Genomic DNA, 20,576 nt, shown 5'->3' on the forward strand with positions numbered 1-20,576 from the left:
ATGACTTATGTGGAGAGGGAATTTGTGGGGAGATGGTCCTTGCTCCCTGGTCCCACACTCTTTGGGTCCCTCCCCTCGGCTTCCAGGGGGTCTCAGCCTCCCATGTAATGCAGCTGGGATGGGGTGGCAGCTCCAGGTGTGAAGGATTGTCCCATCAGGGCACCCTAAGAGCAGCACAGGGCCCAAGCCACAGTGCCCGGGGAGATCTGGGGTCACAGTGCCCCTGTTGTCTCCGCCTCTGTCCCTTGGCCCAGTACTGGGCTGACCAGGGTAGGCCTTTTGTTGGAGTTCGCTAAGTTAGTTGACCCAAGGTTGCATGTAGGGTGCTGCCCTAGGCTCTGTTGCCTACACATGATCGCCAGCCTGAATGTTAGTGGCACTGGGAAGGCTGCTGCAACAGAGCCTTCGGAGTCTATGTCAGGACTTTTTTGGTTGTAAGCGACAGAAACACACCTAGGTCTGGCTTAAGAAAAGAAAACCATGGATTTATTGGCTTAGATTCTGAAAAGCTGGAAGGCTTGTGGTTTTCTCTAGGGCCCATGTCATCAGGATGCGGTCTGCTCTGGCTGAGCTGGCCTTGCTCCCAGACTTGGCTCTATGTAGACCAGCAGCCTGGGTCCCATAGTGCTTGGATGTGCCTCCCTTTGTGGCCCCCACCTGAGGCAGGCTTGTGCTATTCTCTGGCCAGACAGCACAGATCCAGGGTGGGGGAGAGGTCTTTCCCAAATTCCCCCGAGGAAAATTGGGGTGCCACCACCTGAAAAGGTGGACAGCAGCTGTCTGCACCTTTTTGTGGGGTCTAGACAGATCTGGGCATGTGGGTCAGGCTGGATAAGAGCAGAGTCTCAAGGATAAAAGTACCAGGGGTGTCCTCGGGCCTATCCCACGAACTGAGAGGCATAGGTGGGTGAGGTCTGGAGGCAGCCCTAGCTCTGTCACTCTCTCCATGAAGCATTAGGCAAGTTATGCCACCTCTGCAAGCCTGGGTTTCCCATCTGTCATCTAGAGGCAGGAACATTCCCTTGCTCTAGGGTGCCCATCAGGGATTTGTGCAGAGTGCTCAGGCTGTCCGTTGTGAGCTCAGCTTAGTGTGCAAGGGAGAAAGACAATGCAGATCACTCGGTGGCTCCTCAGCACTAAGTCGCCCACATCAGCACCGAGGATTATATTCCAGCAGCTGGCTGGAAGCACGGGGGGCCAAATTGCACAAAACGCTCCTCCCCATCCGGCTCTGTCACATGAACAGCTCCCTCCTTGGCTTAATTACAGCCTTTGGAAAGCAGCACCTGTGCATCACATGGAGCATCATTTTCACCAGGGTAACTTTGGGATGGTCATTGGCAAGATGGCTTCCTGTGCCCTCACTCGGGGTGGGAGGAGCAAGCTTGCAGAAGGACCCTTGTCCCCCAGACATGTTACTCCTGTCTCGGGTGATCACCTGCCCATACAGTCATCTCAGAGCAAGGTGGGGTGGGGGGCAGAAAGGGGGTTCCTCCGTCCCGTAAGTCCAGGTTTCCGTGGTACAGCCCTTCCACCCTTAGCTGTGGGGAGCATGAGGCCAGGCTATGTCTTAGGCAGGCCTGGACATGTCCCCCACCTCCCCACATGTAGCTCACCTGCATATGTCCTTCTAAAGTCCTATGTTCCTGGGGTCCAAGCCCTGTGTCTTTCTGTGAGGCCCTACTTGGCTCCCTCTGCCTGAACATACAGAGCTTCAAATAGCTGATGCTCACTGCATGCTGTGCCAGGCGCCATGCTCAGAGACCTGGCATTAGACACAGCTTTTATCCCTTTTTCAGATGGGAGCACTGAGGCTTGGATCAGGGAGCTCAACTCCAACCTGGCAGTTCTGAGACTGACCCTGTCCTAGCGCCTGGCCGCCCTCCCTCCCCCTCCTATTCCTGCCTCCCACTGACAGCTTGGGACCCACCCGCACTTCCAGAGCCTCCCTAATGCAGCCCCTGCTGTGGGTGTCCTCAGTTGGCTGCCCCTGTCCTGTGGTCTCGGTGTGAACTGACCCGCAGCGCCCACTGATGAGCAGACCTGGAGACCATGCCCACGTGAACACATGTGGGGAGGAGAGTGGCCTTCAGCCTGAGAGCAGCCAGGACCACAGGGTTGACGCTGGAGGTGAAGGAAAAGTAACAGGCGGTTTCTTCTTGAGTTCAGATTAGCCACACGGTCTCCTTCGTTTTCCTTCCACCTTTAGTTGTGGCCATACCAGGTCCCTTTCTTTATAAGGTGGAACAGAGTTCCCATGTGACTCAGCACTTCGACACCTGGGTGTGCCCAGGAGAACTGAAAACGGGCTCCAGCAGGTGCGTGTCCAGCAGTGTCCATCACAGCACTGGTCATGGCAGCCAAGAGGGAGAACAGGCCAGGTGTCCCTTGAGAAATGATGGGGTAAACCATGCGGCCTAGCCATGATGCGAGATTTTACTCAGCCTTGAAAAGGAAGAAAGAACTGACATGCTATCACACGGATGAACCTAGAAAACATGATGAGTGGAAGAAGCCAGGCACCAAAGACAAATACTGTATGATTCCGTTTCTATGAAATGTCCAGAACAGGCAATGGGAGTAATTGCTTAATGGAGACAAGAGTTCCTGTTTGGGACAATAAAAACACTCTGGAAATGGATGGTAGTGATGGCCATATGAATGTTCTTAGTGCTAATGAGTCGGACACAAATTTGCCATTTTAATCACTTTTATCTATTTTACCACAAAAAGAGGAGAAAGGACAGCCAGGCCTGTCCTCCTTACTATTTTGTCTGTCTTCACAAGCTCTGCTACAATGACCTCCTCCCCGAGCCTTCTCCCTCCAGCTCAGTCTCACTGTCTAACCTTTTTTTCTCAGTTGAACTTTGACCTGGACCGGGGAGTGTTTCCAGTCGTCATTCAGGCCATGGTGGATGAAGGAGATGGTGAGAGGCCTTTCTTCCATTCTCCCTTGAGTCCAGTGTGTGGAGTCTACAGGAAGAATCCACTTTCTGAGGCCCTCTTCCCCTCATCAGCAGGAAGGGGTTTGTCCAGAATTGATGGAAGGATGTGGGAGCCTTGTTAGCAGATTCAGGGCTGTGGGGCTCAAGCAGCTAGCTCTCTATCTCCTCTCTGGGGTTCCTTTGGCACTTCTCCCACCTGGCGTTGCAGGGGGGCCTCATTCCAGCTCAGGAATTCCTGGCCAGCATGTCCCCCACCCCCAGCGGCAAGGCCCTGTGGCAGAGCCTTGCTTTTCACTGCAGTAGCAGCGGCTAGGCAGGCCTCCAGGTCTGGTGTCCACCCCACAGTGGAATGAGGGAAGCAGCAGAGAGCCAGATTGCTGCAGAGAGCTTAGGCCCTCCTCGGGCCACACAGCTTTCCTCACCGACCCAGCCAGTCCTGCCAGGTCTCTCTCCCACTTCTGTAGGCTTCAGGCCCCTAGTCTAGGGTATGAATTCTGGAGCTTTGGTGGAGTCTGGCTCCTCGGCCCTGCCTGAAATGTCCCTTTTGTGCAGAGTGAGACAACAGGTGCCAAGTCAGCCTCGAGCAGTTAAGAGTGGCTGCTTTGGAAGAGGGGTGAGGTGGGAGGCAGGAACCCCCAGGCAGAGAAAGCCAAGATAAGGAGGAGCCCTCCAGAGGTTCGGGGCCTGCAGGCTGAGAGCATGGGAAAGCATCTTCTGAGGAAGGAGAAAGAGGCTAGGGGAGAGGGGGGCAGGTCAGCGCTCTGAGTGCTCTCTCCTCTCCTTGGCAGTTGTGGAGGTGACTGGCCATGCCCATGTACTGTTGGCTGCTTTTGAAAAGGTAAGTGCCATCCTTCACCTTGACCTGGGAGCTTTGGGCAGAGAGGTGGTGTTTTGAGATCAGAAGTCTGGGGGTCATGCCAGGCCCAGGGCACATGGGAGGTTCCCCAGTCATTCCAGGCTCCAGGGGAGATGATGCCTCTCAGGAGGCTGGGCCCTCAAGTCTAGCATTACCATCAGGAGGCTTCTCGAGGGCATGTGGTGTGTGGTGGGGGCATGTTCTGGGAAGGCCAGCCCATTAGAAATCCCTATATTCTGCCAGCACAGGGGTAGGATGCCTACCTGGAGGGCTCTGGTCAGACTAGCTTTCCTCTGGGATTAAAAGGGATCATCAGGACACCAGCTCCTAGGGCCATGGCCTTTCCTAGCAGACCACCATCCTGGGTGTCGTCGGAACTTCTCAGTTCTCACCTGATCCTCAAACATTCACAGTGTCCTGCCTGGTCCTGCCTTGCCTCTTGAAGGGTGCATTGCCCTGGTCACTTGGGGCTGGGCAGACCTTCCCAAGGGCCTTCCTGACCTTTGGGCAATTTGTTGAACTCATTCATCTGAGGTCTGTGAGGGCAGAAAGGCCCCTGGTTTGTTGTATCCTCAGCATGAAGTAGGTGCTCAGTGAATGCTAGTTGGATGGATGAGGACCATGCTCAGCATGTTTCTAGACTCTCTGTGGGTGGTCGAGGGGGAAAAGACACTCAGGCTCTTCTGAGGGCCCAGCTAGGGATGCCCCATGTGTAAAAGAGACCATTTACATGGAAGGATTCATTTAATATTACCTTTAGCTAGTGTTACATGTATTTAGCTTAAGTGTTTGCCCCTTCTTTCCACATAGGCCCGAGACCCCAGGCTGTGTTTACAGGGTGTGGCTTTGGTGGTTAGGGAGGTCTGCTTAACCACTGTCTCCACATTAGTACATTGCTGGGTCTAGAGACCATCCCACTCGCCTGTCACTACTAGTCCTGGGGCCAGACAGTTCCATGTGTCCATCCATGCAGCGAGTGAGTGCCTGGCTGTGTTGGGACAGGGTCCCTGCTCATCGAGACCCTTACTGGAGGTAGTGGGATGTGTCCTGTGTCTGAAAAGGCCATGCCTGAGGTCCCCCACCCCCAGTGCTCTGTGACATAGGTTGGCCACTCTCCAGTTGTATAGTGTTTTCAGCACCAGCCTGTGGCCTATGTGGATGAGCGTCAAGGACCCCACAAGGAAACCAGGCTCAGGCTGCTTATTCTGGAATTCCCACCACTCCTGGGCATCCTGCTGACCCCCAGCTTCTTCAGCTGGTGTATGTCTGCAGCCCCAAGAGCCCTAAGTGCAGAGCCTGGCCCATTCCTGTGATCTGGGTTGTTCCAGAGGCCTCGGGAGTCATAGCTGGGCCTGTGACCTTTCTGGTCCATTTGTCCAGTGCTTTCCCTGGCCTCCTGGTGCTGTGGTGGCACCAAGTGCCCTGGGCAGAGATATACATATCCTCTCCCTCTCCAGTTCTGGGATTACCAGCTCTGCTCCTCAAGACTGGCCTGTTGGAAGAGATAGTAACTATTTACCCATCTACTTCCCTGGCTAAGGTGGATGGGCTTTCGCTAACATACATTCCATTCCATTGTGTGCTTCCAGTGTAGGGCCCAGCGAGAAACTCCATTATTTTTGGAGTCCAACATACTAGAAACTTGCATAGGAGCCTGCCAGCTTTACCAGAAAATGCCAAGTGCTAGTCTCAGTTAACTCAGAAGGATAACTGGTATTGTTACAAGATCTCAGATCTCATACCTTAATCAACCTTGTCAGCTCTGAGCAGTATGTCTGCCCAGACACTACTGAAGGCGTTTGCTCTATTTTGTTCTTACAGTTTTTAGACCTTTGTATGCATGCATGTGCATATTCTTGTGCTGTGTTTGTGACTAGATGAAGCCCTTTGAGGCTAGATCTGGTGTCCATTTCTTGCTGTCCAGGTGCTGCTCCTTGCCATTGGGGAGGCTCTTGTCCGTCATCAGAACTTGGCTAATGGTAGTAAACTTAAGTATGACTGGGAGAACTTGGTTTTGTAGGTCAAAGTGGGTCCCAGAAGGCAATATCTTTATAAGGTTCTCCGGGTAGTGCTGAGGACAGGTCAGATAAGCCACATTTGAGAAAACCTGGCCTGGCTCTTTAGTCTTCACATGGTCCCTCTTTTTCTAGCTGTGGATGTGGAGTGACCAAGGAAGGGCCCACAGCAGGCTGAGCAGTGCCAGCATGCCAAGCTAACCTCTGTGTTTTTCTCCCTGCAGCATGTCGATGGTAGCTTCTCTGTGAAGCCATTAAAGCAGAAGCAAATTGTAAGTCTGTCAGAGGAAATGTCGTGAGCCCTTTGAATTTCAAAGACACACACACACCCAGTCCAGTAGTCTCCATGGATTAGTCTCCCTTCCCACCGTGGTTGCTGTTGACGTAGCTGATGACAGGCCTGTTGACTTACTTGTCATCGCTGTGGGCTCTGGGAAGTCAGGGTCAGTGTCATCAGGTGCGTGTGTGTGTGCTGCACACCCACCACGTACAACAGCATTGAGTGTTGCAGCCCCATATCTTGTCCACTGTGAATATAGTAAGCTTTCAGTAAATGTTTGCCGAATGAATGAATGGACAGAGGAAGCAAGAAAATAGGGAACTAAGATTACAGTCTCCTCTCCTCCTACTCCTTACAGATTACAGAAAATGCCTCAGTATCGGGCAAAAAGGGATTTACTTAATATTTGAGAGGAAAGATGAAACATTCTGGAATGAGTGGGGGCTGTAGAGAAGTACAGCTTTTCCTTGGGGTCTGTAATTCCATGGTCCTCCACCAGGATGCATTATTCCTGGTGGCGTCCCACACTGAAAATTTAGAGGATGGGTCCCCTGAACCGTGCCATGATGGATCTTGATATTGAGACTGATTTTAACAATGGCCATGGTGGAGGCCTGTTTCCAAATTCATGATCCTTGTATGTAGCTGCTCAGGTGTATAAGCCACAACCCAGGAATGGTGTTGGTTAGTTTTTCAAAAGACGGGTAAGGCCCTGGCTGGTGTGGCTCAGTGGATTGAGCACTAGCCTGCGAACCAAAGGGTCACCAGTTTGAGAGGTGGTGGTAGGTCAGATGGGTGTAGAGGAGCCCTTGAATGGGGGCTGGCAAGTGCCCAGATACCTCTCTGCTCTCCAGGTAGACCGGGTCAGCTACCTGCTACAGGAGATCTATGGCATCGAGAATAAGAACAACCAGGAGACGAAGGTATGTACCTATGGTGGGCACACGCCAGGCCTCCAGGTGGGCCTCACTCCCCAGCTTTCCTTCCGCCTGCACAGAAGCAGGCTCATGAGAGTGACTTGCCTGGGGTCCCCCAGCCCTGGCCAGGACCCTGCAAGTTGATGAGCCAGTTCCCTTCCATGCCTCCCCCTGGAGACCCTGGGACCCCAGAGTCCATCATTTTTCCTTTATTTTTAAAAAGAGTTAACAGAGTTAAGGGACATTTAGTCCTTTTTGTCAGCAAATTCACTGGCTTGTTACTATCTTTAGATATCTGGCCATGAGGTCAGCCAGGGCATGTGGAATCTCCTCTTGTCTGATTGGGCTTAACAGGTGCTGCCTTGGCCTTTCTGTTCTCACAACCAGCGGTTGAGCCTTGCTGTGCCCTGCCGTCTGGCTGCTCCCCAGACTGGAGTACCTGTGGTTAAGAGGGGTTCTTCTTTGGGTATCTGTGACAGCATGGTGGCTGACAGAGCCGTATCTGGCGCAGCCAGGAAGGGTAGTGGAGAATCATTACCTGTGCCTTTGCCACTGTATTTAAAGGTACACATGGCCCTGACCTGTATGGCCCAGTTGGTTAGAGCATCATTCCATACACCAAAAGGTTGCGGGTTCCATTCCTGGTCAGGGCACATACCTAGGTTGTGAGTTCGAATCCTGGTTGGGGTGTGTTCAAAAGGCAACCAGTTATTGTTTCTCTGTCTTTCACATTGATATTTCTCTCTCTCTTTCTCTCTCCCTTCTTCTGTCTCTAAAAGCAATGAAAAAAAAGTCCTTGAGTGAGGATTAAAAAAAAAAAAAATGGCACACAGGCATAAACGAAAGAACCACCTCGTTTTTAAAATCTCTAGAAGTCTCATACCAGCTGGAACTGGTCGGAAGCAGGACAGGGCAGTTTGGCCAGGCCCGAGCTCCAGATAAGCACTGTCTGCTCAGTTCACCCATTTTATACCAGAGATCAGCTGACTTTCTGTAAAGGACTGAGTAGTAAATATTTCCAACTTTATTGGTTCTACGTGTGGGTGTTGCTCTTCAACACTACCAGCTCAGTGAAGAAGCAGCCACATACAATGTAGAAACAACTGGGCAAGACTGCATTTCAGTAAAACTTTATTCACAGAAACAGAGGAGGCCGAAGCTTGCTGATCCCTGTTCTAAAATGTTGCTGTCTCTTGATCCAGAGTTTGTTTTCCAGAAGCTGCCATTACTTGATGAAAGTATTTCAAACAAATTAGACTTGTTTGATTTTTTTGTTTGTTTATTTTAGCCAAATAAATAGGTATCTTCTGGAAGATGTGTTCCATAGTATTGCATCTTTTCCACATTTTCTTCTTGCTTTGAGGAATAGAAATAGACCTGTTCCTTGATTTGGAGAGTGCGTTAGGGTGGGGCTTAACTTCTCCACTTAGCTGTGGAGAGGAGTTGGGCTGGACCTGAGTTTGGTGCCCAGGGAGCATGACTGGGCTGAGTCTGCTGAGGTGCCCTACTCTGTGATGACCTCCCTGTACCCTCTTGGGCTTTGCTTTGCCCCCACAGCAGCCCCTGGCGAAAGGGGGGTGGCTCGTGGGGCAGCCAGGGGCAGGAAGGCCTCCTCCCTGCTCCTTAGCTGGCTCCCAGGCTCTGGCTCTCAGAAGGCCATTGACCCTCAGACCCTCATTGTCCCTGCAGCCTTCAGATGAGGAGAACAGTGACAACAGCAATGAATGCGTGGTGTGCCTGTCAGACCTGCGGGACACACTGATCCTGCCCTGCCGCCACCTGTGCCTGTGCAACTCTTGTGCCGACACGCTGCGCTACCAGGCCAGCAACTGCCCCATCTGCCGGCTGCGTGAGTGCGGACCCTGCACCAGGGCAGCCTTGGGTTGGGGGCTAAGAATGACAGAGGCTGCCCTGGCTGGTGTGGCTGGGTGGATTGAGTGCCGGCCTGCGAGCCAAAGGGTCGCTGGTTCGATTCCTGGTCAGGACGCCTGCCTGGGTTGTGGACCAGGTCCCCATTAGGGGGTGCACGAGAGGCAACCACACATTGAGTTTATCTCCCTCTCTTTCTCCCTCCCTTCACCTCTCTAAAAATAAATAAATAAATAAAATCTTGAAAAGAAAAGAATGACAGAGGCTATCATCCTCCCACCTGGTTCACAGTGAACTGGAACCTAGTGGTTTAGTGTATGTAAGTAGTTAACACCCAAAGCAACTCTGTGAGCATGTGAATGGTTCAGATCCTCAAAGGTCTGCCTCCAGGAAACTGGAATTTCAGAACGGCCAGGACAGGTGTTCCAGGGCACGTGTTTGCGGTGACATTAGAACTGGACAGAAATTGTTCAAGTCAAATCTTTATATTAAAGATAATGTGGAAAATATTTTGTTTGAGAACGACATCAAAATGAAAAGGGTGATCAAGGAATTAAATTTGGTTTTCTAGAGCACTCCAGACATTTTTTTTTTTTCAGTCAGAAGTCATGACATTGGTCATAAGTCTGAATAAAAAATTTGTCTTCCCGTAGAAGGAATCTAAACATTCTCAGGGTGCAAGTCCTGCTGAGTCAACATGAGAGTTAAGTGGGCAGGGAGAGCAGCTGCCTGGGGGAGCTGTAGGACATTTTATTTAGAAGGTAAATGATGGCTTTAGAGATTGGTCTTTCTGCTGTTTCACACATTAGCTACTAAGGTTCCACCTCCAAGCTCTGAGCCAGGACATGTGGTCCCAAACTGTCACGCTTGCCTTATACCTGTCTCGTAGCTCAGAGGGAACTGCCCAAGGTCACAGCTAGTAAGGGGCAGAGGCTTGTTTACACTGGGGTCTGACCCAGAGCCCACAGCCCTGTCCCCGCTGCACCAGCACATCACAGCGTTGCCCCACTAGGATAGCCAGGTGGGCCATCAAAAGGATGTGCAGGTGCAAGGGCCAGGGGCAGGCTGGGTGTGGGGAAGTGGAAGATGAGGCTATGTGATCTGGGGTTGGGGGGTCCAGAGCCCAGGAGGAAGCCCCAAACTCAGTAGGACACTGGGGGCTGTGCACAGGGCCTGGAGAGACGGGCAGCAGGGCTCTACGCAGCCCACGTGGGAGTGTAGCTGGGAGCAGAGGAGTAGGAAGGCAGGGCAGGGAGGCCCTGGTGGGTGGCAGGATCCTGAGCTGGGGCTGAACTCCTGGCTCCCCAGCTTGCTCTGGTCTGGGCATCATCGAGAGGCCCAGGAGCCAGGGGCCCCAGGGCAGGTATTTGTAGCACTTGGGCTGGCAAGTTGAGCCAGGGCTCCTGTCCCTGAGGCCTACAGCCTGGGGTGACTGCTGTCAACGTTGGGGACTCAGTTCTTTCATCTTACTGTGCAGATGCGCCTGGAACACTTGTGACTCACGCATGATGTACACTTTTCAAACATTGACTTCTGTTAGCGAAACTGGCACTACACGGTGACTGGTAGCTCATGTTCTAATTTATTTTTCCAACTCCCCAGTGGTCACTGTCTACGCCGCTTCTAGTTTTCCCAGCATAGACATTGTGTCATCGTAAATGTTCACATACATATGTCTGCCTGCCTGCTGGTCAGTGTAATTTTCAGGACTTGTAGTCAGGGCGCACTGTGTTCTTTTAGCTGCTTGGCAGGTGTAACTTGCAGGCACATTCACTGTCTGGTGTGGCAGGTGAGAGGCTGGCTGCCTCCTGCCTGCCGCCCCTAAAAGCTCCATTCGAGCTGGGGCAGCGCCGTCCTGGCCTCTCTGTCTTGCGGGGGGCGGGGGGGTGTTTCGTTATGACCCTGTTCTTCCTGAATTGGAAACATGGCTTGTCCTGGGACTGCTGTGGCGTGAGTGGGCGGTCAGTGTCCCCAGAGCTTGGAGGGTCTCAGTGGTGCTAGAACTGGCTGTTCTTTGCCTGACATCAACCCCTCCCTTCTGCCACAGCTTTCCGGGCCCTTTTGCAGATCCGGGCAGTGAGGAAGAAGCCAGGAGCCCTGTCCCCCGTTTCCTTCAGCCCCGTCCTGGCCCAGAGCATGGACCATGACGAGCACTCTGTAAGTCCCTCTTCCTTCCTGCATTATGGGTGAAGGGGTGGAGAGAGGAGGGGCTCTGGAGGAAGCCCCTGCCACTGTGCAGGGCCTGCCAGGCATCCAGACGCTTCAGGGCCTGCCTTCCTGTTAGGACAGTGCCTGGCTCCCAGAGTGGCTGGGTTGGTCAGGTGGCTGGTAGGAGGCAGCTCCCTGGGCCCTGCCCTCTGGGCAGTACCTGGCCAGGACCAAGACTGCCTGGCCAGCAGCCCCATCTGCTGGCTCTCTGAATCTTTGTCCTCATCTACCCAGCATGTCCCCCAGGTGGCTGTGAGGCCAAGTGGGGTGATCCGGGCCGCTAGGATTGCCGGTAATGGCAGGTGCCCCTTCACCAAGCGTGAGCCAGTGTGTGTCACCATTACTCCACCAAGCCAGATAGCCAGGGGCACTCTGTGTAACGGAAGGTGTGGTTTCCTTCACAGGGTAGCTGTGACACACTGTCTGTGCATTCTCTGCCCACCCCTTTCTAGCCTGGGCACAAGGCCACCTCAGCAACTGTCCACTGCCCTTGCTCCTGAGAAACCATGAGCTGGACCTTGCTGCAGGCAGATGAAGGATGTTGGACTCTGGCTTCAGGGACCTTGGGAGAGGGATGGGCAGAAACATGAAGAGACTTAGAGAAACAGATATGTATGGGCAGAGATAGAGAAGTGGAGAGACAGACAGATGGGCAGAGAGAAATGGAGAGGTACAGAGACAGGAAGTTAGACACAAAAACAGATGTGGAGAGACACAGATAGGGCAGGAGAGAGACAGCGGGGGAAGAGAGAGATGCAGAGACAGTAGGGAGACACGGTAGGGATAAAAGTGAAAGGGAGATACTTAAGAGATAGACAAACAGGGAGAAAGAGATGGAAAGAAACATGGAGAGAGAGACAGACAGATGGACAGAGATGAGGATGGGAGTAGAAAGGAGAGGCTGAGGTGGACAGATGGGGGAGGAAGGACCAAGGAACAGGTGTGGTGTGGGCTCTGGTCTTAAGCTCCCAGATCCCTGCTACCCATGAATGTTGTCAGCTCTGAGTCCATTTTCTTGGCTCTCAACTGAGGTCATTTAGACCCAGTGATTTTTAGAGGCCTGCAGACTCTAAAAAAGGAAAGAAGGCCCAAACCCTCTGGACTGGCACACGCATAAGGTGGGCTCCTATGCTGGGCCAGTGGGTATGATGTGTTTGGCTCACATTATGTTTCTGAAGATTGGGTTAATGGTTAAAGATTTGGACATTTCCCTTAAAACTCAGGCTTATGGCTATTTATTTCAAAATCTGGAGGTGTGGTCTTGAAGCTGGAGCAGAGGCAAGGCTGCCCCCCATTGCAGGGGTGGGGCGAGTCCTCATCATCCCCGCTTCTCCTCTGGCGACCGCACTGTCTGATTTGCCTTCTGGGCCCTGTTAGCACCAGGGCTTATAACTTGGAAATTAGGCTGACCACATATTTAACACTGGACTTGATTATGGACACTACACTTTTTCCAAAGACTGAGTTTTAGGGAGAGAGAACAGCAACAGCACTTGGATGTGATTTGCTCCGAGGAAGTGAGGGCTCTGACTCTTTCACAGAAGGGTGGCTGCTCAGGTGGTGGGTTTTTAATTGTCACTTGTGTGTTCCCCTCCCAGTTTCTGTTTGTCCCTCTTATTCTGAGAGCTGAGATGCTGCTCACAGTGTAGAGCAGGCTGGGGCTTGGACGGTAACCTCTAGCACCTTCCTCTTTAGAGAGTTGTTCTCTGTCCTGTTCCCTGGATAAGCCATTTCCACATAGTACCAGAGAGAGCCCAGATTAGGCATGTTCTCCAATGGGTTTGTTAAGATCATCACAGGGTGAGGTAAATTGGGGCTGATTTTTCTACCCACCTACCATTAGGACATAGAAGTTGGTGATAAGTTTGAGAGGCTGGGTTAAGCCTCACAGAGATGCTCAGGGCCTGGGGGCCCCTTCCCCATGCCCAGCCAGGCCCACTTGTGTGGAGTACCCAGCAGCCCTGCCAGGACCTGCTACTCCAGGTACCCAGCCTGTGGTGGGCATTGGGGATGGGGATGGGCTGAACCAGCAGCATATTTTCTAGAAACTGCATGGTTGTGCATGCCCAGCCCAGCAAGGCCCCTGAGGCCAAACCTGCATTATGGCAAGGTCCCCACAATTCATGTGCATGTTAAGTTTGTAAAGTGCTGGCTGATGGCACTCCTAGAAGCCAGCAGACCAGGCAGACAACATCCAGCCAGCTCCAGAGCTATACGGAGAGTGATAGTTGTAAAATGTGTGATTTTTATCTTGACAGTGTCCCTTTAAAAAATCAAAGTCGCACCCTGCCTCACTGGCCAGCAAGAAACCTAAAAGGGAAACTGTAAGTGTGTTTGGCCCTGTGGCCACGTCTCTGCCCTTCACCCTGATTATTAAGCCAATAACAAGTACGGGAAGTCATTTTTACCCAGGTCTGATGCATTTGATTAATTTAATCTGTCAAATCCACTCTCCCCAGTCCCGACGTCTCTCTGTAGGAAAGGAGTTTTGTGGAACAAGCAAAGCTCAAGGTCTGTTGGCAAAAAGCCAGTCTCTTGGTCCCCGCTGCCGGGCAACATACCGGCCTCAGGCCGCCCCTTCCCGCCAGCTCTGCTTCTGCCCGTGGTTCCCAGTGCCCTTGTTTCCCTTTTTTTCTTGCTGGCAGTGGAATGATGTTGGAGGTGGAACTAACGTGGCTGCTAGATTTTGCAAACAGCACTCCTGGCGCTTGCTTGTCATCCTGTACCCTCTGCCCTCTGCCCCTTGGGTTTTAGTTCTTTAGGACAAAAATTTAATTTTCTTGCATTTTCCCTGCATCTCACGGAGCAGGCTGGGGCTCAGACAGCGTGCGGCAGCCAGGCTGGGCCTCTGTTAAAGCGTGGAGGTAGAAGTCACTGGAGGGTCAAGCTAGAGATAAGGGTTTTCCTTTTTTTGGAGGGGTAAGGGAGTCGGAGTAATTATTTACCTTTAAACTGAAGGTAGTAGATTGGGAGCAAATGCACAGCACCTCTGGGTCAGGTGACCTGGGGTCCCGGGAGGTGCTCTCTGAGGGCAGGAGGCCCCACCCTGGTCCACTGCTTCCCCTGTAGCCCCAGCATTGCTTCACCACCTCCCTGAAAGGCAGCCTTCCTTCCAGCCACTCAGGTGGGGGGTTCACACAGAGAGTACTTAGGAGCATTTGCCCTTCACCTCATCTAATGAGAGTGAGGGCAGGTGGCTGCCCCACCCTGCAGGGCCCCAGCACTGACACGCCCCAGCATTGGGGCGTCTCCCTTTTCCCTTCACCTTTAACCCTAAAGCAGGACTAAGCCTGTTGATGTGATTCACTCCTAGCAAGGGGGAAACACAGGTTCTGAACCAGGGGGCCCATTAGAATCATCTGGAGCACATATCACCCCTTGATGCCTGACTGCCTGAGGTTCATGGAGGATCTTGAGTTGGGCCAGATGTCTGTGTTGTCAGGCAGAGCTCCCTGGGGACCAGGTCCTTCTCCCCGCCCTCCCCTAGTCTAGATCACTTTTGGTTCCCACTGGTGTCTCTCTCCTCTGGCATGGCTTTGCTCTCTTCCTACTCCTCCCTCTTACTAACCCTCTTACCTTCCACCCCTGCCAGGCAGGAACACAAAGCCAGGTAGGGGCTGTCTGAGGCTTGGGATAGGGGCGGCTCTTCCAGATGCCCTCCGCACCTTCATCCTGGACATCAAGTGGAGCATTTGGGTGTCCAAGGCTGTGTGCTGCCGCTGATGGTGAGGGAGCCCTGGGTAGGATATCTGATGCTGCTCTGGAGTTCTTGGCACCCCTCTGAAGGAGGGAGGATTTAAGTCCTTGGACGGTGGAGCAGACAGAAGATGGTCAGAAAAGCAGATTCTGGGAAGTAGAACATCTCTAAGGCACAAGCCCCAGGCAGCGGGCAGGGAGCCTGGCCAACCCGTCCCTCACCTGCTCTTGTCCCCTCAGAGCTCTGACAGCGTCCCGCCGGGCTATGAGCCCATCTCCCTCCTTGAGGCGCTCAACGGCCTTCGGGCCATCTCCCCGGCCCTCCCCTCGGCTCCCCTTTATGAAGAGATCACCTACTCGGGCGTCTCAGATGGCCTATCCCAGGCCAACTGTCCACTTGCTGGACTTGATCGAATCATGGAAAGCAGCCACCAGAAGGGCAAGTCAAGGAGCAAATCCCCCGACAGGTGAGGCTGGTGCCAGGATTCCCTCTGGGGAAGGGTGTCTGGGAAACTGCCCCCGCCCCCGCTACCCCCCTTCCCCCCGCTCTGTGGGCCAAGGCAAGGGAGGCATATGCTAGTAGAGAGGAAGTGCAAAGCAGTTTATTTGTAATTTCAAATAATTTTATAACGTGTTTTGTTTGGTGATTCGCTAGAACGACTCACAAGACCAGTAGCAGTTTAGGGTCATGGCTAAGGTTGATCACAGCAAAGGCAGCAGGAGAAAAATGCATCCATGGAGGTCAGAGGCGCCAGTGTCCTTCCCTGTCCCAGGCCACATGGGAACAGCAAACCATAGGAGCGTGTGCCCTGTCTCAGCCCAGAAGAACCATTGAGTTTCAGGGCTTCGGGACTTTCAAGGGTTTGGTCACATGGGCTCATCCTGCTGTGCGACCAGTGATGGCACCAGAAACCCAGCCACAGTGTAACTAGGTGCACATCCTCCATCTTGTTCATGCTGGACAAGCAGGATCTCCATCACTTACATAAGGAACCTTTGTGGGCCACGTGCCCAGGGGCCAGCCAAGGGTCCCTGGTGGTTTCCTTGGACACTTGCTAGGCTCAGGCAATCAGCCCTGCCATGTTAAGTCTTTCCTCACACGTGTGCTGCTTTTTAACTAAAAAAGTATAAAAAAAGGCACAGGTTCTATAAAACCAGCTATGGCCCCGTGACTTATACACATGGCAGAACTGCTTCAAAGATACTCAGAGAAACATGGGAATCTCCCCGGCTGCTTCCCATGCCCAGCCCTCTCACTGCAGGGATAGACCATCACAGTTCTCTTGTCCTTCTGGAAATAAAAAGCCATGTTTAGGCCTCTGCCAGTCCACAGGTGGAAAGCCTCTGTGTCTGGTGCCTGGTGCCCCTGCTGGCATTCTGCTGGTGTCCACCATGCCCTGGGTGCCTCTGCCCCGCAGCTCCAGGCACACATCTGCATGCCCCCCCGCATGTGATGCTGGCTTTGGTGGGGTTGGCATTTCTCATTCACTTGGCTTTCACTCTCCTCTTCCCTGCCTCCAGCACCCTGCGGTCCCCATCCTCCCCCATCCATGAAGAGGATGAGGAGAAGCTCTCCCAGAACTCGGATGCCCCTCCCTTGCCAAGTGCAGCCGGGCTGGTGCTGAGCAGCTCCCCAGAGGTGAGGTCCCGCCCTGGCCCACCTTCCTCTCAGTACTGCCCAGCTGAGATCTAAGTCCCCACTGCTTGCCTGTTGACTTTCAAGACATGATTCATGGTGTGCCCCAGGACTGCCCTGCCACTCCCTCACTCAGTGGCCTTGGCCTGGCTGTGACTTCCCTCAGCCTTAGTTTCCTCATCCGTGGGGTGGGCACTGGCAAAGGGGCTGTGTGTGAAGCGCCCATTAGATGTGCCCTGGACTGGCAGCTGCAGCTTGCCCTGCACCCTCCCCTGGCTACCTGCAGCCTGATTCTGGGCGGTCGGCACCAGTCCTGGGTCAGCACTGGATCTCCAGACTCATTTTCCCTTGTTTCCTAGAGTTTCCTCACCGAAGAGGTTGATGAGAGGTCATCGCTGAAGCAAGGTAAGCACTCTTTTTCCTGAAGGGCACGGTTCTGGTACTCCCTGCCTAGGAGGGGTGGGTGCCTCCAGCTCAAATCTCCTAGAGGTTTCTCAGTGAGTTTTGGTGCCCTCCTGGGAACCGCACACTCTGGTTACTGCACGATGTCTCAGAGCACAGTCTGCAGCCGCTCCTGGTTTTTCTTCTCGCCATCCAGCATTCAGATAGTAGCAGTCATTTTATTTCCCACTTGGATCGTTCTGCACACAGTCAGCTCTCCACGATTTTCCTCTTGTACAGCCACCCATCCTGGCCTTGGGCTTCACCCATCCCTTGTGGTTGTAGTCCTGCCGGTGCCTGTAGCGACCCAGGACCTCTGTGTGGGCCTTGGGGCTGGCAAGTCGATGGCCAGGGTGTGGGCACAGGGTTGAGCTCTGTCCATGTGCCCCGTGGTAGGGGGAGGGAGCTTGTACCTCTCTTGATGGGCTGGGTTAGCACGTACAGGAGTCAGGTCCCAGGTGCCCATCACATGTACTGGGCTCTGAGTCAGGGATGACCCTGCTTGATCTTACAATGGTCGTGGGACATAATGAGGTGCTTTCCTCTGCTGGCTGGGGAGATGCCTTCTCTCCGCTGTCCTGGCCATTTCTTCCCAGTGTTGGACAGATGACACTGGCCAGGCTCAGGATTGGTGTTGGAGGAGGCAAAGGCCACTTAATTTAGAAGTGACAGAGCCAGGAGGTGGCCCTTGCTGGCTGGTTCCCAAGCCTGCAGTTTGGTAAAGCCCCCAAAATAACCTGAAGATGCTCCATTGCTGTGACCCTTTCTTGCTGGGGTCCCTGGCCAGCATTGCTTTATGGGGACCCGTGTCCCTCCCAGGAGCAGCACCCCCCTACACACAGATGGGGCCTGTCTGCAGGCTGCTAGGCCAGGGCCCTTGGGCTTGGGTGTGTGTGAGTCGCGGGTTGAGGGGTATCTGCTCCTGGAAGCACCATGCCATTCCTGCCTGCCTGGTAGGATGCAGGGTAACCCCTCTGCATCTCAGGCCTTGGCTCCGCCTCCTCCTTCAGGGTTGGCTTTCTCTTGCTTGTGCACAGTATGTGCTGGGTCTGGGCAGCCCTCTGCTGTGCCCTGTCACAGGGCCTTGGGGCTGGACCCTTTCTGCAGGAGAGACCTCCCCCATGAGGGCACCCTTGGCAGCACTGAGAACAGTGCGGGTCCAAGACAGGGAGCTGATGTGTGAGAGGGGTGGCTACACCCAGAGGGCCCCCCACTGGACTGTCCATGCAGGACCAGCTGCGGGTATGTGTGGACCGAGGGCTGTCGCCCTGCCCGCCCATCCAGAAAGACAAACGGGAGATAGTTATATCTGTTACCGTTTTATCTTGTTTTTTAAACTAGGGTATGTAATTTTTTAAGCTAAAAATAAAACAAAAGCTCCATGCTAGGGGGTGCAAGAGAAGGAAAGAGGGAAGAATAGGAAACATCTGCCTCTGGGGTCCTGGGAGAGCAGAGGGGGAGTCGGGATGAGGTCTGGGCCAGAGTGAGGGCGCCTAGTGGCTGTAGTGCCCTGAGGGATGAAAGATGGGCTCCTGGGGCTCTCAACCAGGGGATGGCTGGATCCACCCCTCCTTGTGGGTCCCTGACCTGCTCCCTCCTCCGCAGGGAGCCGTGTACCCTCCATTGAGAACGTCCTACAGGATGGCAGCCTTGATCCCTGTGGCTGCTGCCAGCCTGGCCCACCTACTGACATCTACCTTCCAGGTAACAGCACGCAGCCTTTGGGCATTGGGGGCCTGCCAGGCCCAGGGCAGTGCAGTGATTGTCGCCGTGGACCTGGGCCCTGCTCAGAGTATTGAGGGAGGGGCTGACCCATGGGGAGCCCGCCCCCTCCTCCCTGCCTCTGAGTCCACACTCCTTCCATCAACTCCCAAAGCACAGCCAGGCTTAATTTTCCACAGTCACCCCCCCTGCAGCCCCTGGCTCTTAGGGCAGAGCCTGTGTGCCCAAAGCCCCTTTGCACCCTAGAGCCAGCTCAGCCACAGGAAGGCAGGCCAGGCTGTGTGTTTAAGGACACGGTCCTTTTCCCTGTCCACCTCCTGCCACTGCCACATCTTCTCTCTTCCATGACTCTGGCACACTTGGGCCTCCACCCCAGGGAGGTACAGACAAAGCCACCTGCCTCCCTTAGGCTTGATATGAGCCACTAGCCCTCCGCCACCTGCCTGAGGTCCCTACTGAAACACTGCATCCCAGGCCAGGGGGAGGGAGGACAGGCTGGGGCACTGAATGCCAGCAAGTCTGGAGGCAGCTGGGAACTGTCTTGCTTCTCTTCCCCTTTTCTGAGGCCTCTGCCCAGGGCCTTTTGGCCTCAGCTCTTCTGCTCTCTGCTCCTCTGGTCTAAAATCCTCAGCATCACGGCCTGGGTTCCAAAGATGAGGGATGGGAGTGGGGGGAGCTCCCAGATGCTCTTGCCTGCACCTGCTAGGATGCCTTCTGAGGTTCTGGAATCAAGATAAATAGGCATGTTGCTGCCAGAGAGCCTGTTCCTGCTGCATTCCTGGGAAGCCTGTGCGCCCCCTGCCTGCACCCCTGTCCCCCGCCTGCCCCTGGAGCCATCATTGGCTGGTCCCTGGTGACCTGGCCCAGGCATTGGGGGGCTCTAATGTGCTTTGGTTTGGAAGAACCTCTTTCCCCCTTCCCCAGCATCTGGACAAACAGTGACCTGTACAGACAGAGGTTCACCAGCTGTGAGGAAGCAGGACAGTTGTTGGTTCAGTGGCACATACAGGCCTGCCCATAGGGACACCCAGAGGCAAAAGCGTACCTTAGAGTAATACAAAATTCCAGTAAGTTCTTTCAGAGGACTTCAAGTATTTCATTAGGATTCAAAATCTGCAGCCCCCGTGCACCACCCCGCGCCCCCGCCCCCCGCCACAGTCCTTCCATAGGCTGAGTTCCTCTGCATTAGAATTTGGCCCAGAGCCCTGTTTCTCACAAAATATATTTTCAGCCTATGTCCATCTTTTGTTTTAGCACATCAGTTTGTGTACGTATTTCTTTTTTTAGCTCCCCACCCCCTCAAGGTAGCTTGTTCTAAAGCCAGTGCATCTGTTGTGGAGTGTGCCTGTCTATCTGAGCCTTTGCTAACCAAGCTTCCATCTCTCTCCTCTGCACAGCCCGGGGGTCCGACTCCTGCTCTGTTGGTATAGAGGAGTAAGCTGGTACGTGATTGCTGTCATACTCATGGCAGGGTGGCTCTGAGGGGCATCCTGGGCAGGGACTAGAGAAGGGATCCCTTCAGCTGCCTCTTCTGCTCCCTCCATGGGGGTTCCCTCCCATTTTCCAGCTTCCTTCACATCCATGTCTTCCCTTGGGTCCTGGATTCTAAATGCAGAGCTCTCCCAATGCCACATTGCCCCAGAGAAGTGGTCCAGGGGGCTCTGATGCTGGCTTTGGAGCAAGATTCTTCCATCAGAACCAGGTGGCCCAGTCAGGCTCTTCTAGCCTTTAGGGTCCCAGGAACAGGGACGCAATCCCAGCTGAGACCCCATCATTGCTGCTACTAACCTGTCCCCCACCCACCTCCAGAAGCTTCTGGAACATCAGCACACTGATACCAATCTATGAGAAAGTCATGAGATTGACTCCCAACCTGACAGAGAGGTGCCCTCTACCTGGGTGACCCAGATGTTTTACAGAAGGCATTTCCAAGAGTACCACCAAGAAGCAGGCCATAGGTGTTGAGGACCCCCTCCCCCTCCTTCACATGA

At 53.7% G+C, this 20,576-nt stretch overlaps 1 protein-coding gene across 4 annotated transcripts in view; it reads left to right on the top strand.

Annotated features, from left to right (window-relative positions):
* Nucleotides 1–20,576, top strand: part of MGRN1 (mahogunin ring finger 1) — a 51,868-nt gene that overhangs the window by 28,447 nt on the left and 2,845 nt on the right. For 3 of the 4 annotated variants that reach the window (XR_008530493.1, XM_054589538.1, XM_054589535.1), the window contains exons 6-17: nt 2,861–2,927; nt 3,734–3,783; nt 6,041–6,088; nt 6,951–7,019; nt 8,703–8,862; nt 10,930–11,039; nt 13,349–13,414; nt 15,027–15,253; nt 16,308–16,425; nt 16,782–16,827; nt 18,469–18,567; nt 19,983–20,027. Coding sequence is in view for 3 of the 4 variants with exons in the window: in XM_054589538.1 (XP_054445513.1) it covers nt 2,861–2,927; nt 3,734–3,783; nt 6,041–6,088; nt 6,951–7,019; nt 8,703–8,862; nt 10,930–11,039; nt 13,349–13,414; nt 15,027–15,253; nt 16,308–16,425; nt 16,782–16,827; nt 18,469–18,567; nt 19,983–20,023 (1,101 nt within the window). In the remaining variant the exon portion in view is untranslated. The remainder of the gene's footprint in view (nt 1–2,860; nt 2,928–3,733; nt 3,784–6,040; nt 6,089–6,950; nt 7,020–8,702; nt 8,863–10,929; nt 11,040–13,348; nt 13,415–15,026; nt 15,254–16,307; nt 16,426–16,781; nt 16,828–18,468; nt 18,568–19,982; nt 20,028–20,576) is intronic. The other variant, XM_054589537.1, reaches the window with a different exon arrangement.

Source organism: Pteronotus mesoamericanus, unplaced genomic scaffold (assembly GCF_021234165.1).
Source record: "Pteronotus mesoamericanus isolate MK-2021 breed Mesoamerican mustached bat unplaced genomic scaffold, CSHL_Meso_final scaffold_167, whole genome shotgun sequence".
Lineage (NCBI taxonomy): Eukaryota > Metazoa > Chordata > Mammalia > Chiroptera > Mormoopidae > Pteronotus > Pteronotus mesoamericanus.